This window comes from Salvelinus alpinus, chromosome 25 (genome assembly GCF_045679555.1).
Source record: "Salvelinus alpinus chromosome 25, SLU_Salpinus.1, whole genome shotgun sequence".
Taxonomy (NCBI): domain Eukaryota; kingdom Metazoa; phylum Chordata; class Actinopteri; order Salmoniformes; family Salmonidae; genus Salvelinus; species Salvelinus alpinus.
In genome coordinates this window covers 36,881,023-36,899,524 of record NC_092110.1, presented here as the reverse complement: position 1 = coordinate 36,899,524, position 18,502 = coordinate 36,881,023, and the positions used below count along the sequence as shown (strand labels likewise).

At 42.8% G+C, this 18,502-nt stretch overlaps 1 protein-coding gene across 2 annotated transcripts in view; it reads left to right on the top strand.

Moving 5' to 3' along the window:
* The first annotated feature begins 578 nt into the window (after positions 1-578).
* LOC139553884 (ribosomal protein S6 kinase 2 alpha-like) overlaps positions 579-18,502 on the top strand; it is a 78,902-nt gene continuing 60,978 nt past the window's right edge. The window contains exons 1-2 of one of the 2 annotated variants that reach the window (XM_071366638.1): positions 579-1,226; positions 10,466-10,513. In XM_071366638.1, the coding sequence (XP_071222739.1) occupies positions 1,164-1,226; positions 10,466-10,513 (111 nt within the window). In that variant the 5' untranslated portion in view covers positions 579-1,163. The remainder of the gene's footprint in view (positions 1,227-10,465; positions 10,514-18,502) is intronic. The other variant, XM_071366641.1, reaches the window with a different exon arrangement.

The following is an 18,502-nucleotide window of genomic DNA, read 5'->3' as shown; positions in this document are numbered from 1 at the left end:
CTTCCCTTCCTCCTCTGAGGAGCCTCCTCTGGTGGCAAATGTTGGAGTGAGAGACCAAAACAAATGAACATAAATGTAGACATTGTTACAATAACACAATGACCCTCGACTATGCACAGATCAATTGATACACCACACTCAAGAAATTTGATACAATTTATTAACTAATAAAAATTATAACTGTTTTCCTTCAAATCCAAATGCGTCATGTACCAAATGTCTTTTTGAAGGGACACTGATAGCGAGCACTTGCAATGAATGGGCATGACACCTCTGTGCATAAAAATGAATCACTATTTACCATCCTCATCATCAACGCCCTTGACCCCCTCTTCTTCTTCTTTGTCTTCTTCTTCTCCCGTCCTTTTTCTCCTCCCCATTATCTTTTTTTACCATCATGCTGAACAAAATTATCTTCAAGGTCTTATTACGCTGCTAACCTTTTAAATTTGATTACTGTATAATAAAAAAGTGCATTTGGTGCGCTTTGGCGTATTACGTAAGGTAATCCTGTACATAAATTGCAGTTCAACCAGCCTCCAGAGGACGGCGAAAATACAGTTGGGCGGACCGACCAATACGGGGCTGGAAGAAATCAGTCTGGAGTCTACCAATAACAGGTCGAGTTGCGCTCAGCTTCGACGCTACATTCTGGAGGCAGTACAGAACGAAGTCCCCATTCCGAGTAATCTCTCATAAATACAGAGAAGAAGAGAAGCTGTATGCCTATAATATAATAGGCTGCGCTGGCGATTAATTAGGTTACATGGACTCAAGAGAAAGCGAATTATTTTTGGCGTATGAATATAATTGCATAGCCTGTTAAACGGCTTGGAAACTCAGTCAGCTCTTCACTACAAATCTGACCTAGGCTACCTGTGTAGAGGGGTTTGATTTTACTCATATTCTGGAATTGGTATCATCAATAGTTTTCTCGTGTGCTTTTCTGTCGGGTTTATATTGTTTGTAGCAAACGGCTGCCGAGTGCGACTGGAATACGCGTCTGCACCGGGGATTGAATTGATACATCATAACCGACCGGAATTCAGATTGTGAATAAACAAGACATTGTCCAGGGTAACGTAACCTCACTCTACAACCCAATACATCTGGGCAAACTGAACGTGTATTTCGGTAGCAGAGAGCGATACTAAACCTGCATAATGCCTCTTGCACATCTTGCGGAGCCCTGGCCCCAAATGGAACTAATTACACTGGACTCAGAGGTAAGGACACCGGTGAAATTGCTCTTATTGTCATTCCGCATGCCATATATAGGATATCTGTAGGCTACAATTTCCCTTCTGTTAATTGGTGTACTTGGAAAGACACTTGACAATAAATACCAGGAATCAATTGTTTTTTATTGACATAATGGAACAATGTTGACTTGGTCCATGTTCAATACGAAAACGTTCTCAGGAGTTGGAAATAGAAATGCCACATGGAGCCGAAGTGATTCCATATTCTGCATGTCAGAGATGCATGTTTGTTCTACATAGAAATGTGCTATCTGAACGTTCCAAAACCTTGTCCTGCTGAATGCGCCCCAGTTGTTATTTTACATGTTTGTAAAGTTAAGGAGTGCGCTTGCTTGTTTGTTACAGTAGGTTGATACAATGTACCCATGTGTGACAATTTAGCCGAAGTGTGGCAAAATCAAATCTGCGGGGGTATCATTTTATGTAATTGATTCCATGGAGCAGTGTCCTGTGGACTCTAAAACGTGTTCAAAATACTTATTTAAATGTTCTTCTGCCATTTAGTTTAATTTGTTATCAAGTGAGTAGGCTACTCTCCCCATCCACTCTTATTCTGTTTTATTCAGTTGTTGGCATGGCTTGACATTTTCCCTTTTGATGTACAGTAGTCTAGCCTAATAGTTAATGTTCAAAGGATATTAGTTGAACTCAGCTTCTGCCTTTTTTTTAATGTCCTCAGCACCTCTTGACAGGTGGCTGCTTGCCAGGAAGTCCTCGCTGGAATTTTTACTATGGTCATGACCTTGCAACTTTTGTTGGGAAAGGCAAATTGGAGGCAAGAGTGACATGCTGTCTCAGTCACAACGCAATAAACCCGTGTTCTCTCACGCAGCAGCATTACATGTAAAACCTAGAAAGCCCATTTTCTCTATGTTCTCATACTTCTCTCTCTTTGTGATGTGATTTGGTTCAACTGGAGGAGTGTAGCTATACTACACCTGTTGGGAATGAGGTCTTCCCCAATCCCCAACAGATTGGATGGGCAGGTGAAATTATGCCTGTCTTGCCTCGTTTCCTGTCATGGGCCTTTGAATACGATGTGTTTGAAATGAGCGATCAATGTGTAGTAATGTAGAGAGATGACAAATGCCTTTAGAATACGGCACACTGAGATCTTTTCCATTGAGCTTGAGGCTGTAAGTCACAGCACAGATCTCGTTGGCACCCGGCTCCACTCCAGTCTTAGACCGACAGATGAGGCCGAGGCGGATTGATTGAGCTGTAAACTGAGAGCCCTGAGACAGACGGACATTAGGGCTGGGGTTGGATACCAGAGAGAGTTGTGGATTGATTGATTGAAGGGTTGTGGTTTTGGGTTACTATCGGTGTGGACAAGGTCAGATTCATTAACAGCTTTATGGAAATGTCAAGGTACTGACTGTCAAAGTATGAACTAGGTTCAGAATCTACCATTGGTCCACTGCTATACTTGAGCTGATAATGATGTCAGCTACTGTTGACAGCTGTCTTCAGTTCTAAATAGTAGGATGTCAAATACCCAAGCGTATTGTTGTGAACGTCTGATCTGAATTTAAATGTTATAATCAACACACTCTTAACACATCCACTCGTGAGAGAAGCTACTCTCTCTTATCAGATGACAGCTCATGAGCTGTTTGTTTCCTGTCAGTGACTCTGTGTTTTGAAACTAGAGACGGTGCGAAGGCAACAGATCCGGCCCAGGGTTTAGTCACATACCGCGACAAAGTTATCCCTCCATTCTTCCCTCTCTCTATTCCTCCCTGTCATCACGTCACCTGTTGTTCCGTTCCCTTCCCTATACTAGTCTCGTTCCATGTGCTGCCACTGGATCGCACCTGGCACACCACCAGGCTTCTTCCGGTCCCAGTTTGCTCCCTTCCTCTCCACTTTGGCCCCAACCGTTTTGACGTTTGCAAATCTGTAATGTGGAGTCTCCACCACACTGCTGCTTATAGACCAACCTATCCAGAACCTTCAGATCTGAAAACCATCGAAGGGTTATGGGAAAGCAAACATCAAAGGGTTATGGCAAAGCGGGAGGGGGATGTGCGAATTGGGATTGGCTATCCATCTGAGTCCCCCGATCCCCAAAGTGATCCGGAGATTTCCCGACAGATGCCTCGACATAGAGCAATGCCCTAGTCATAGACACTCCTTTGATCACTGATGAAGTCACTGTTATTGTTCCCCTGTACATGTGGGGCACATGATTTTTGTTTCCTGCTCATATTGCTTGAGATATTCCCTAACTGCTCTTCTCCTTCTCATATTATCATGAACCCCTTCTTCTGGTGAACATGTAATGCTTTGATATAAACGTTATATTTTTAATTTGGAGGACTTGTGACTGGAGGACATGTTTGCGATTGATGCAATCAGGTGTCTACCTCTATTACACACTAGTCATCTGTTCCCAGCAGAGCTTTTCTACCCAGGTGCAGCAGAAGGAGCTGAACATGAAAATATATTCATCAACTCTTGGCAGGACACTGCATGTTTGCTGCGGAAAAAATATTTGTTGTGAAAACCAATGCGTTTCGGCGCATGCTTTTATCAGGTATTTGGAGAGCAGAACAGAACAGAACACAACAAGCCTCTGCAAGGGATGACTGTCAGCGCTTCTGGAGATCTCCCTGTTATTACGCAAGAGGCCAGGGGTTGAGTTAATAACTGTGAGACAATGGTCCACATTCCTCTGCGCCATGCGTGGCCTGCCAGCACAGGGCACACTTTCTGAGCCACACAGGGAGGGAGGGAGGGAGAGTGGGTGTGTTCCAGACCGACTATGTTGCAGACACGCTGCACACAGCAGCTAATGGCTCAAATCACATTTTATTTGTCACATGCGTCGTGAACTAACAGTGAAATGCTTACTTACGGGCCCTTCCCAACAATGCAGAGAGAGAAAATAGAGAAATAATAAAGTAAAACAAGTAATAATACAAATAATAGATACACAATGAGTAACTGTAACTTGTCTATATACTAGAGGTACCAGTATCAAGTCTGTGTGCAGGGGTACGCGATAATTGAGGTAGATATGTACATATAACTAGGAATAAATGGACAGATAGTTAGCAGCAGCATATGTGATGAGTCAAAGTAAGTTTAGTTTGGTGCATCGCTTCCGCTTGCCATGGTAGCAGAGAGAACAGTATGACTTAGGTGGCTATTTTTAGGGGACTTCTTCTGACACTGCCTGGAATAGAGGTCCGGGATGGTAGGGAGCTCGGCTCCAGTGATGTACTGGGCCATATGCACTACCCTCTGTAGTGCCTTGTGGTCAGTTGCCAAGCAGTTGCCATACCAAGGCGCTGATGCAGCTAGTCAAGATGCTCTCAGTGGTACAGCTGTAGAATGTTTTGAGGATCTGAGGGCCCATACCCAATATTTTCAGCGTCCGGAGGGGGAAGAGTCGATCCATCTTCATGACTTGGTTAGTGTGTTTGAACCATGATAGATCCTTAGTGATCTGGACACTGAACTTGAAGCTCTCGATCCGCTCCACTACAGCCCTGTGGATGGGGGCGTGCACGGCCCTCCGTTTCTTGTAGTCCACGATCAGCTCTTTTGTCTTGCTGACTTTTGACAGAGATGTTGTCCTGGCACCACACTGCCAGGTCACTTACCGCCTTGTCAGTGATCAGACCTACTACCGCTGTGTTGTCGGCAAACTTAATGATGGTGTTGTAGTCGTGCGCGGCCAAGGCTGTGCGCTCTACAGAGCTACAGCCATTATGTAAGCAGATTGGGTGTGTTCCAGACCTACTATAATGCAATGGCGCTGCACGCTGGCGTTGTGGGATCTGGAAGGTGACTGCAATGTAGTCATCTTGAAACACATCCAGAGAAGGGACTTTTGGCTTACCTTCAGCTGATCTGGGTGTGACCTGTGGAACAAACACCACCTGGATGAGATGACTTACTGGTTGCCATAGGCGCATGTGATAACACAGCCTGAAGCTAGTTTCACACTGGCAGATATGAGGTCGCTTTCATTGTTCCGTCACAGCTGCAGGTAGGTGCGGCAGGTAGCCTAGTGGTTAGAGTGTCAGAGGGCCAGTAACCAAAAGGTTGCTAGATTGAATCCCCAAGCTGACGCAATGGTAAAAATGTGTCGTTCTGCCTCTGAGCAAGGCAGTTGCCCGGTAGGCCGTCATTGTAAATAAGAATTTGTTCTTAACTGACTTGCCTAGTTAAATAAAAATAGCTACATTACCGTTCAAAAGTTTGTGGTCACTTAGAAATGTCCTTGTTTTTGAAAGAAAAGGCAAAAAAAATGCCTAGAAGGCCAGCATCCCGGAGTCGCCACTTCACTGTTGACGTTGAAACTGGTGTTTTGCGTGTACTATTTAATGTAGCTGCCAGTTGAGGACTTGTGAGGTGTCTGTTTCTCAAACTAGACACTAATGTACTTGTTCTCTTGCTCAGTTGTGCACCGGGGCCTCCCACTCCTCTTTCTATTATGGTTAGAGCCAGTTTGCGCTGTTCTGTGAAAGGAGTAGTACACAGCGTTGTACCAGCTCTTCAGTTTCTTGGCAATTTCTCGCATGGAATAAATTTCATCTCTCAGAACAAGAATAGACTGACGAGTTTCAGAAGAAAGGTCTTTGTTTCTGGCCATTTTGAGCCTGTAATCGAACCCACATATACTGATGCTCCAGATACTAAACTAGTCTAAAGAAGGCCAGTTTTATTGCTTCTTTAATCAGAACAACAGTGTTCAGCTGTGCTAACATAATTGCAAAATGGTTTTCTAATGATCATTTAGCCTTTTAAAATGATAAACTTGGATTAGCTAACACAACGTGCCATTGGAACACAGGTGTGATGGTTGCAGATAATGGGCCTCTGAACGCCTACGTAGATATTCTGTAAATCAGACGTTTCCAGCTACAATAGTCATTTACAACATTAACAATGTCTACACTGTTTCTGATCAATTTGACATTATTTTAATGGGCAAAAAAATTTGCTTTTCTTTCAAAAATGAGGACATTTCTAAGTGACCCCAAACTTTTGAACGGTAGTGTATGCTAAATTCTAGCTTTTTCTAAGTAAAGCTAGGCTTATGAATTAAAGATGGTCAATGCTGCAGCATTTTAGTTTGAAGTACAGTATTTGCACTATGAATGAAGCAATAGATGTTGTTTTTTGTGTGTAAGGGAGAGATTACCAGTTGCTTGGTTTTCAGGGTGGTGCTGCTGCTATAATCATAGCTGTTACACTGAAGTTATATTTTAACAACGCCATGAGTTCTTCAAGGCTGTTTACATTGCATGAATTATAGATGTCTTTTGAGTAACCTAGTTGTGTCACATGGCTGGCTGCAAGATATGTGCGTAGGGCGACGGCAAAATATAATTTATGACGGGATTTGATGTTTCTGAATAATGAAAGTTCAAAAAATGCATTATGGGTAGTGCATCACCCTAGGATAGCAGCACATTAATTCTAAGTGGTTTTAATGGGCTTTCTCCATTCTGGTTGCTTTATACTGTTCAATGAAAAATACTGTTTCTGCACAAAACTGACAGTGAAGTCGTCCTATTTGTAGGACACCTCGTTAAAATCCTATTTTGTAGCCTCTAACTGGTTTCTATTTGCATATTTGTTAAATTCCAGCATTGTCATACATTTCTTCTTTTGAGTCATTTACTAAATGATATAACAAATCAAACATTAAAATACCTTACAGCAGTTCACTGTTCACCTGTTGTATTTGGCTGATGTGATAAATACAGTTTGATTTGAATACCATTAGTGAAGGTACAGTGAAAATCCACATCAGTGGATCAATACCTGTAGCTACATTATATAGTAAAATACCATGTACCACTCAGCCCTTCGTGTGTGTGTACAGAAATATATATCAGGGATCATCAACTAGATTATATATATCTCATTATTGAGCGGATGGTCAGGGGGTCGGTACATCATTACAGATACTTTGTAGACTGCAACTTGACCGCAAGAAGGACAAACGGATATAACATTTGACTAAAACTTGCTTACATTTGTACACGATCACAATTATTCATGAGAGTACTTCGGAACAGATTTCCAAAATAAAAATCACTTGGAATCTGATTCACTGGTGTCTCTATTTTAAAAAAATTATTACGTTTGGGAGGGGGCAAATTTGTCCTGTGGGATGCCATTTGGGGAGCCCTGATGTACATTTTGAACCTGTGTGTAATTGTATGTGTGAGGGTGTAATTTTAAAGTGTGTGTGTGTTTTTACTCTGGTTGAAATCTCAGGGGAGAGCGTGGTTAACAGTGCCACTTGGATCAGCCATGCAGGGCTAATTAGGCCGAAATGTGTGGAGCAGGATCTTCCACATTCCAGGGCCAACCTCTGCTGAAGACCCAGGGATTATGACTACAGTAGTGAGAACTTTATGTGAGGGGGGAGGGGATAAGGAAGGTAGAGTAGGGATGAAGTGTGTAAAATAGAGGGGAAGTCTACACAGAGGTTAGGGAAACACTCCGGAACCGGATGACCAGTTGGTTTCCTCCTCAGAGCCTCTTTTTTAAAAAAAAACATTTTATTTTGTTTGTGCGTTAACCCCTCCTTTTATGATTCATTGTTGGTTTGTGTTTCCTTGTTAGGCCAGTGTTTCACAACTATCTTTTGAGTTTTAGTTTATTAAAGGGGTAGTTCACCTGTAATTTTGAGGTGATTTTAGGTGGAACATTTGGAACATACTAAAAATGCCTTTACTACCCCCATGGATGTAAACCTTGTGATGTCACTGCCTGGAATAGCATTGTGGGTGATGTCACTTGAACTATCCCTTTTAACAACTGCAGTCAGTAACCACTTTACCATCCACATTTGTTTCTCATGCTAGTAAAGTCATACCGTATGGAGGAAAACATTTTAAAACACGACAGCTGTTATGGCAACGACAATTATTTAAATGCTGACAGAATTTTGTTTGTTCGGTTATGGTAGGATCCTTTTGTGTCGGTTAAATTTAAGTATGCAAGATATGGCAGTGGAAATGCTTTTATGAGCAAATATTTATATAATAGCCACCATATATCAAAGTAAACTTGATGCTCCTTTCCAACAAATATCAAGGGTCTTATTCTGGTGACATGATGATCGATCCTTGTCTAACGTTTGACTTATCCATAATAATCTCATGTAGATTACACTATCCAGTGACTGCACAGCCTACCCGTACTGCGAACCGTTGGCTAGAGAGCACGTGCCAAGACCAGAGTAGTTATATTTGCTGTTTAACACAACAGTTTTTGTGACACAACTATTGGTAGAGTTTAACTGCGATGGAAACAACACTTTTTATATTTTTATTCGGTACATGAAAACTTAAGCGAAAAGAGTCAATTTTGTGTGCCCTACGTCATCTCACACTGATTTTTATCTGTAGTGAGTCAGTTTTGTGGAAATGCACCACAGGTCGAAAAAAATCTCATGAAAAATCTGTCACAAAACTGGATGAAAACACCATCTCGGTTTTTAAGTATTTAAAAAAATAAACAAACATTGATCTTCCTTTTGCACTCTCATAAAACCTCAGGCTGTGTTTGAGAAGCTCATTGTGTTTCCTAGACCTGATAGCCTAACAAGTTCTCTCTGGTGAGGGTGTGCCCTGAAAGCATTCTCTGATTTACGATAATCCTGCTTTCCTTTTGCACTCTTGATTTGTAGCAGAGGCCGCTGCAGTAATGTCTCACTCTTGGTCCTTTTTGGCTGTGTTTACACATGCAGCCCAGTTCTTACATTTTGCCTAATTAATGAGCTGATCTGATTCATCAAAAGACCAATTAGTGGAAAAAGATCAGAATTGGGCAATCTGTATAAATGCAGCCTTTGAGACTGCAACTTAACATTTCCATGGCAAGTTAATTTGTCACCCAACAGACCTATCGATCTGTGAGGAGATAACTATTGTGGACAATCTTAGGGAGTGGGGGTTACGTCCACGGTTTCTCCGTTTAGTAAAGATCTTTCTCTGCCCTCAGACCAAGGGCAGTGCCTCAGATAAGCCATTTTCCCACTCTCTTTCTTCTTTATCACAACTCGAGGCTAATCAATAACCTGGTTGGCTCTGCTCTGTGTGTGTGTGTGTGTGTGTGTGTGTGTTAGAAGAAAATAACTGTATTGTCGTCAGGGGAGAGGAGTAGGAGAGGATTGTGACTTCAGGTTCGCGCCTCTCCATAATGACATGCCTGTGGGGAGGGGGTGGCTCGGTCAGTGTTGGAGCCTCAAGCCCGAACCTCTCCCATTTGTCTTTGACTGTTTTTTTGTTGCTGTTTTTTCAAATGCAATATTTAACAAAGTCTCTATTTTGACTGCTATGGTAGGAGAGAGAGTATTTTTTTTTTGTGTGTGTTTCTGTCAAAGCAAGAATGTGAATTTGAGTGTGTTCTTAGGAATAAGTTTACAGAATGCTTCAGACCAAACAAATCATATTTAGTTCTTTGTGAAAACAGAGATTGAACATCTCTAGAGATAATGGCCCGTGGCAGTTTAATAATGGCCCGTGGCAGTTTAATAATGGCCCGTGGCAGTTTAATAATGGCCCGTGGCAGTTTAATAATGGCCCGTGGCAGTTTAATAATGGCCTGTGGTAGCTGGATATTGCACTACAATGTACTGTGGTACCAAACTGTCTGCTAAGGCCTTGGGTGAAACATTTTGTCAATTATACTTTATCATCCAATGTTCTCAACCCAGCAACCTGGAGTCTTTATGTACAGTAACTGTTGGTTATTCAAATGAATCAGGCTGCCTAATCATCATCATCATCATGGCTTTAATGGCAGTTTGATTTCAATGGAAAGTGGCCAGCCTGTCATGTAATGGTCTTCCAAATGCCTTGATTCTCTTTTCATCATGACATTTAAAGAGTGTCTGCTCTTGTGAAACTACACGGCAATTATGTCATCTGGTGCTTTAGCCTCTGGTCCATTCTGTGTATGCTGGGAAATAACGTGCAGACTGGCTGATAACAAATGGATGTTCTCTTTTGAAGGGCTCTTAACAATGCTTCAGCTAGATGCATTGTTGGAGGATAACTGTGGTTGGCCATTTCAACAGGTGAAACCCACTGGGTCTGTCAGCTTAGGAACAAAGTAGCATAATGAGTAGGGATGCTCTAGGTTGCTATGGTTCCCACCCACACATACAATCTCGCACACAGCAAACATCTTGGCACTGAAACCGTGTTCTCTCGTTTTATTTTCAGAATGGGCAAAGCGTCACGGAGGATGGGGTCCCACCTGCTGGTCACAAGGTAAGAGGCGTCTTCTGATCACATGTTCGCCAAATAAACTATGCAATGCTGAAACAATTTGAAAAGGTGCCTTTGGGAAGAGCTATTTTCCTCTGCCATCATTTTATGGGAAGTGTGAACAGGAAGAAGACTATTGCCTCGCAAATAATGGAAATCTACTGATTCGACTCAAATACAGCAATGAAGATGGGGACTGATAAGCTATAAGACCACATTGTTTTCTGTATTTTGGCTTTTCTTTATTTTTTTATTTACCCATTTTCCTAACTAGGAAAATCCTCAATGATGTGTGTGTGCAGTGGCATTGGAAACCCTAAGCGACAATCAACTGACAATGTGTTGTCAGGATGACCGACTGGGTGGTGTTGGCCAATATTGTGCTGTCAGGATGACCGACTGGGTGGCGTTGGCCAATATTGTGCTGTCTGGATGACCGACTGGGTGGTGTTGGCCAATATTGTGCTGTCAGGATGACAGACTGGGTGGTGTTGGCCAATATTGTGCTGTCAGGATGACCGACTGGGTGGTGTTGGCCAATATTGTGCTGTCAGGATGACAGACTGGGTGGTGTTGGCCAATATTGTGCTGTCAGGATGACAGACTGCGTGGTGTTGGCCAAAATTGTGCTGTCAGGATGACCGACTGGGTGGTGTTGGCCAATATTGTGCTGTCAGGATGACAGACTGGGTGGTGTTGGCCAATATTGTGCTGTCAGGATGACAGACTTTTTTTTTTTAGATGAGGATATGGATCTAGATCGAAGTGATTGGTCAAAAGTATGCTTTATCTGAACAAGAATATAAACGCAGCAATTTCAACGATTGTACAGAGTTACAGTTCATAAGAGGAAATCAGTCAATTGAAATAAATTCATCAGGCTCTAATCTATGGATTTCACATGACTGGGCAGGGGCACAGCCATGGGTGGGCCTGGTAGGGCATAGGCACACCCACTGGGGAGCCAGGCCCAGCCAATCAGAATGAGCTTTTCCCCACAAAAGGGCTTTATTACAGACGGAAACACTCCTCAGTTTCATCAGCTGTCCGGGTGGCTGGTCTCAGACGATCCCACAGGTGAAGAAGCCGGATGTGGAGGTCCTGGGCTGGCATGGTTACCCAGGGTCTGCGGTTGTGAGGTCGGTTGGAGGTACTACCAAATTCTCTAAAATGACATTGGAGACAGCTTATGGTAGATGAATGAACATTAATTTCTCTGCCAACAGCTCTGGTGGACATTCCTGTAGTCAGCAAGCCAACTGTACGCTCCCTCAACTTTAGACATCTGTGGTATTGTGATGTGTGACAAAACTGCACATTTTTGTGTTTTTATTGTCCCAAGCAGAAGGTGCACCTGTGTGATCATGCAGTTTAATCAACTTGTTGATATGTCACACCTGTCAGGTGGATGGATTATCTTGGTAAAGGAGAAATGCTCACGACCAGGGATGTAAACAAATTTGTGAACAATCTGAGAGAAATAATTATTTTGTGCTTATTTTTTGTCCCTCTGTGGTACTCCAATTGATTGGGCAATTGATTGGGCATGATTTGGAAAGGCACACAGCTGTCTATATAAGGTCCCACAGTTGACCATGCATGTCAGAGCAAAAACCAAGCCCATGAGGTCGAAGGAATTGTCCGTAGAGCTCGGGAGACAGGATTGTGCTGAGGCACAGGGGAAGTGTACCAAAAAATGTCTGCAGCATTGAAGGGCCCCAAGAACACAGTCGCCTCCATCCTTAAATGGAAGAAGTTTTGAACCACCAAAACTCTTCCTAGAGCTGGCCGTGCGGCCAAACTGAGCAATCGGGAGAGCAGGGCCTTGGTCAGGGAGTTGACCAAGAACCCGATGGTCACTCTGACAGAGCTCCAGAGTTCCTCTGTGGAGATGTGAGAACCTTCCAGATGGACAACCATCTTTGCAGCACTCCACCAATCAGGCCTTTATGGTAGAATGGCCAGATGGAAGCCACTCCTTGGTTATAAAGTCACAGGACGTCCCGCTTGGAGTTTGCCAAAAAGCACCTAAAGACTCTGACAATGAGAAACAAGATTCTCAGGTCTGATGAAACCAAGATTGAACTCTTTGGCCTGAATGCCAAGCGTCACGTCTGGAGGAAACCTGGCACCATCCGTACGGTGAAGCATGGTGGAGGCAGCATCATACTGTGGGGATGTTTTTCAGTGGCAGGGACTGGGAGACTAGCAGGATCGAGGGAAAGATGAATGGAGCAAAGTTCAGAGAAATCCGTGATGAAAAACTGCTCAGGACCTCAGACTGGGGCGAAGGTTCACCTTCCAACAGGACAACGACCCTAAGCACACAGCCAAGACAACGCAGAAGTGGCTTCGGGACAATTCTCTGAATGTCCTTGAGTGGCGCAGCCAGAGCCTGGACTTGAACCAGATCGAACATCTCTGGAGAGACCGGAAAATAGCTGTGCAGCGACACTCTCCATCCAACCTGACAGCTTGAGAGTATCTGCAGAGAAGAATGGGAGAAACCCAAATACAGGTGACAAGCTTGTAGCATCATACCCAAGAAAGCTGTATTTTCTTTATTTTTTATAGATTTGCAAAACGTTCTCAACCTGTTTTTGTTTTGTCATTATGGGGTATTGTGTGTAGATTGCTGAGGATTTTTAACTCTACATACAGTGCATTTGGAAAGAATTCAGACCCCTTTTTCCACATTTTGTTACGTTACAGCCTTATTCTAAAATGGGGGGGGGAAAACGATTTATTCCAATCTACACACAATACCCTATAATGACTTAGCAAAAACAGGTTTTTAGTTAATTATTCAGACCTGTTGCTATGAGACTGGAAATTGAGCTCAGGTGCACTTAGCTGCATGGTGACACCTTACAACTAATTGGCTCTCCTTTTCTCCCCCAGCCTGTTATGTGAAACAAACAGCACAGAGGAAAGGTGGGCAGGCATCTGGTGTTGCTCACTGGGCTAAAGCATGACTCGTTGTTGGTCTACAATGTGGACAGGCTCCTGAACAGCTTCTATCCCCAAGCCAAAATTCTACTAAATAGTCCGTACGGCCATTCGGTTAGCTATCTGAGTTGACCCTTGAGTTTTACACACACTCGTGCACACTGAAACTCCAACATGCACACACATTTCTACTGACTACGCACGCACACACACATACAATCATCATTTTATGTTGCTGCTACTCTGTTTATCATATATCCTGATGCCTAGTCATCTTATCCCTATACATATCTACCTCTATCACTCCAGTATGCTTGCACATTTTAACCATGGTTTTGGAACTGACCGTGTATGTATATGTATGTATATGAGCTTCTTACTTTTTTGTCTTCCTCTTATTTGTACTCCCTTATTTTTTTGTACTATATTGATTACTGCCTTATTGGGTTTGGAGCAAGCAAGAAAGGCATTTCAGTAAATGTGGCATTTAACACTGAAACGTTCATTTTTGGCTTTGGAGAAGTAAGGCTCAGAGCCTGTAAACATGGACATGGTGTTCTGATAGTTGAAAGTGGAATACATGGAAACATGCAAGCGTTCATTTAGATTTATTATTTAGTGTTTTTCATCAACAGAACACTAAATTATGGAATTTTTTGTGGAAGAATGGGGTTGCATCCCTCCAATAGACACTTGTATAATCTATGCCAAGGTGAATTGAAGCCGTTCTGGTGGCTCAATGCCCTATTAAGAAACTTTATGTTGGTGTTTCTTTTATTTTGGCAGTTCTGTACATTGTTGTAAAATCCCTCCTCCTCTCTAGATCAGTGCTTTCTCACCCAGGACCTCCTCTCTAGAGCAGTGCTTTCTCACCCAGGACCTCCTCTCTAGATCAGTGCTTTCTCACCCAGGACCTCCTCTCTAGAGCAGTGCTTTCTCACCCAGGACCTTAACAACATCTCTATATGGAGGTTGATGTTGCATGTAGCCAATTTGTTGGCTGGCTAAGAATGGGCATGTAAAGTAACTCGGAAGTAGAGCCTGTTTTTTATTATTATTCTTTTTTTACTTTCCATATCTGACCAGGAAGAACTCCAGGTCTGGATGAGGGGTCAGGAAGTACTCCTGGTCTGGACGAGGGTACTGTCCTCTCTCTGACTTGTGCTGAAGAAGCTTTGGAAGGATTTCAAATGTCGCTTTCTCCTCTTATCCCCATAGCCCTGTAATTTACATTTGTTTCTAAGGAGTTTGTATTCTACATTTTACATTTTTAGTTATTTAGCAGACACACTTATCAAGAGCAACTTAGTTAGGGCATTCATCTTAAGATTGATATGTAATTGTCCCACATAGCTGTCATAGTAAGTACATTTTTCCTCAAAGTAGTTATCAGCTGGGTCAGAGCTGGTAAGAGGGGGTTGCAAGGGCCAGAGTGTTGTGGGAATATTTAAGAATTGGTGTAGGGTTTGAGTATAGCCTGAAGGTAGGGAGGGGCAGTTCCTCTTGCTACTCCATAGGCAAGTACCATGGTCTTGTAGTGGATGCGAGCTTCGACTGGAAGCCAAGCCAGTGGAGTGAGTGGAGGAGCGGGGTGACATGGGAAGACTTGAAGGTTGAACACCAGGTGGGCTGCAGCATTCTGGGTAAGTTGTTTATGTTAGGTAGGGTCATATTCTACTGATGTTGTAGAGCATGAATCTGCAGGAGTGAGTAACTGCTTTGATGTTTGCAGAGAATAACAGGATGTTGTCTGCGTCATGCCAAGGTTCTTTGCACTCTGTGAGGGGGACACCGTGGAGTTGTCAACCGCGATGGAGAGGTCTTGGAGTGGGCAGGCCTCCCCCGGGAGGAAGAGCAGCGCGGTCTTGTTGCGCTTGAGGTGGTAGGCCGACATCCAAGCGGCGATATCTGCCAGGCACCCAGAGATGCGTGTTGCCACCTGGGTGTCAAAAGGGGGTTAAGGAGAAAAGTAGAGTTTCCTCTGCATAGCAATGATGGGAGAGACCATGTGAGAATTTGACGGAGTCGACTGACTTGGTGTATAGAAAGGAAAAGGACTGAAACTGAGCCCTGGGGAACACCAGTAATGAGAGTACGTGGTGCAGACACAGATCCTCTCCACATCACCTGGGAGGAGCGGCCTGCCAGGTAGGATGCAATCCAAGTGTGTGCAGAGCCTGAGACGCCCAGCCCTGAGCGGGTGGAAAAGAGGATCTGATGGTTGTGTCGAAGGCAGCGGATAGATCTAGGAGCATGAGGAGAGTGAGTCACCTTTGGCAGTGCGGAGAGCCCCTGTGACACTGAGAAGAGCAGTCTCGGTTCAGTGAACTGTCTTGCAGCCTGACTGGTAAAAAAAATAATTAAAATTGCCATTTAGCAGACGCTTTTATCCAAAGCGACTTAGTCATGTCGTGCATACATTTTACGTATTGATGGTCATGGGAATCGAACCCACTACCCTGGCGTTCCAAGTGCCATGATTTGCCAACTGGGCTACAGAAGATGGTTCTGAGAGTGACCATGAGAGAGTTGGTCAAAGAGGGCACTTAAGTGTTTTGGAAGTCAAAGAAAGAAGGGATACCAATCTGTAGTTTGTCTGAGGGGAGCGACTGGCCATTTTGAAGTCAGAGGGGACACAGCCAGTGGTCAGGGATGAGTTGATGAGGAATGGGAGGTCTCCAGAGATGGTCTGTAGAAGGGAGGAGGAGATGGGATCAAGCAGGCAGGTTGTCGGGCGGCTGGACGTCAAATTACACCAACACTTCTAATCAAATTGTAGCACAATACAGGCAATTAAGACGTAATAACATCTAATGGGAGATTTGGGAAATCTCCTTCAGACAGCTGTAATGTGCTCTGAGCCCTATCTGAGCAGCAAATTATATTACTTAGCAATTTTCACTGTAGCAATAACGCTACAGTGCCACTGTGTAGGTATAGAACTACTGTTTCAAGCCAGCCTCGCCGGTTTCTCCCTGGTATCATCGTCCTTGCGGGGATGTTTCTGTAGGAAAGTTTTATCAATCACCTCCAGGGCTTAGTTTGAAGGGGTGTGAAGTGAACCGGAGTCATTCATTTCTGTGCCTGAAGAGTGAGCGTTGTGAAATTGGGTTGGAAGTGTTGATGGTGTAATTTGACGTAAAGTTGGCAGATGTTGTCTGCATATAAAATAAATGTATTTTGAATTTGTGTTAATTTGGTATTTTATTTCACGAAGGCAACAATTTCCTTTCTTTTGTAAAAATACAATTTTAAACACCGCTGCACTGAAAAGGAGCTCTGTGCAAAAGGAATCCTAGTGAGTGATTCTACTGTTAGGCTGCACAGTTGGTCGGTTACTTGGCATGGCTGGCTTTGTTGTCATGGTTGCTTGGCATGACTGGCTTTGTTGTCATGACATTCAATAAGACTGTGCCAACGAAAACCGAGGCTGTGGTGAAGAAAGCTCATAATTCAATTATTCAGGATTTATATTTTTTAGGTAAATGGCACATTTGGGGAAAGGCTGCTGTTGCCTCAGTCATTTCAAAGAATAAAGAAAACAGCCACTTTAATAATTTTCTGTATTTTATTCCATAAAGGCGTAAGTGGTGATTACTATTGATAGAACAATGGGGCTTTGCAGAAGAGCTGTCAGTCAGAGGAGGACTGTTGCATGATACAAATACACACCTACAAACACCCCCCCCACTGAGAGAGAGTCATGAAAAAACACTTATCTGAGACAAGGCAGCTGTTAATAATGTCACCGTGTCTGGCTGGCACGGTTTATACCGTGCCAGCTAGATGTTTATACGTTCTATAAAGAACTGCCGTCATGTGGGTTAAAAATGAACCTATCAACCATTGTGTTTAAATTTGCGATTAGGTTTTGCTAGATTTTATTTTTTACTTGTGGGGCAGGTTTCCCGTACAGATTAAGCATAGTCTTGGACTAAAAAATGACCAGTGTGCATGCTTTTTAAAGTTCAGGACTAAATGTAATCTGTCAGGGTGACCCCTGAGGTTTCCCCTGATGTTTGTACTGGATGATTCCTCATGAAACTAGAACAGAACAAGTCTATGATTTGGGGGATTTTCATACAATTTTTTTTCATAGAAGGGTCCTTTTTGGAGGAAGGATTGTTGACATTTGTTATTTGTCTCTTAAAGCATAATTGAGAAATAATTAGTTGAAGTTGGAATATTTGACATTTTGGCTTTACAAATTGGTGGCCTTAATGCTTGCTCAGTATTATGACTAGTATTTAGATTTTCAATAACAATTTTCTTACATTAATTTATTAATCTAGAAAAATAAAATGTGAGATTTAGCAAATTGTTTCTATATTGTTAAACAATGTACTCTAGGGTCATATCAGAGTTCCGTGGTGGGATCTCCGCTCGTTTTTTAAAAGTTATGGCCCATTTTAAAAGATACATTTTCATAGTAGGCAATGGAACAAATCACAGCCCACCTTTTACTTGTATCATTGCACATCCTGCAAATCACCAGCAGAGGTTGACCATTCTTGAATCCGAAAAGCAATTGGTCTTAATTTTACAATATATAGTGCATTCGTAAAGTATTCAGACCCCTTCCCTTTTTCCACATTTTGTTAAGTTACAGCCTTATTCTAAAATGGATTAAATGAAATGCTTTCCTCATCAATCTACACACAATACCCCATAATGACAAAGCAAAAAAGTTTTTAATTTGAGCAAATGTATACAAAAAAATCAAGATATGTTATTTACAAAAGTTTTCAGACCCTCTACTATGAGAATCGAAATTGAGCTCCGGTGCATCCTGTTGCCATTGATCATCCTTGATGTTTCAGCAACTTGATTGGAGTCCACCGGTGGTAAATTTTTTAATTGATTGGACATGATTTAGAAAGGCACACACCTGTCTATATAAGGTCCCACAATTGACAGTGCATTTCCAAATCATGCAAAAACCAAGCGATGAGGTCGAAGGAATTGTCTGTAGAGCTCCGAGACAGGACTGTGTCGAGGCACAGATCTGGGGAAGGGTACCAAAGCATTTCTGCAGCAGTGAAG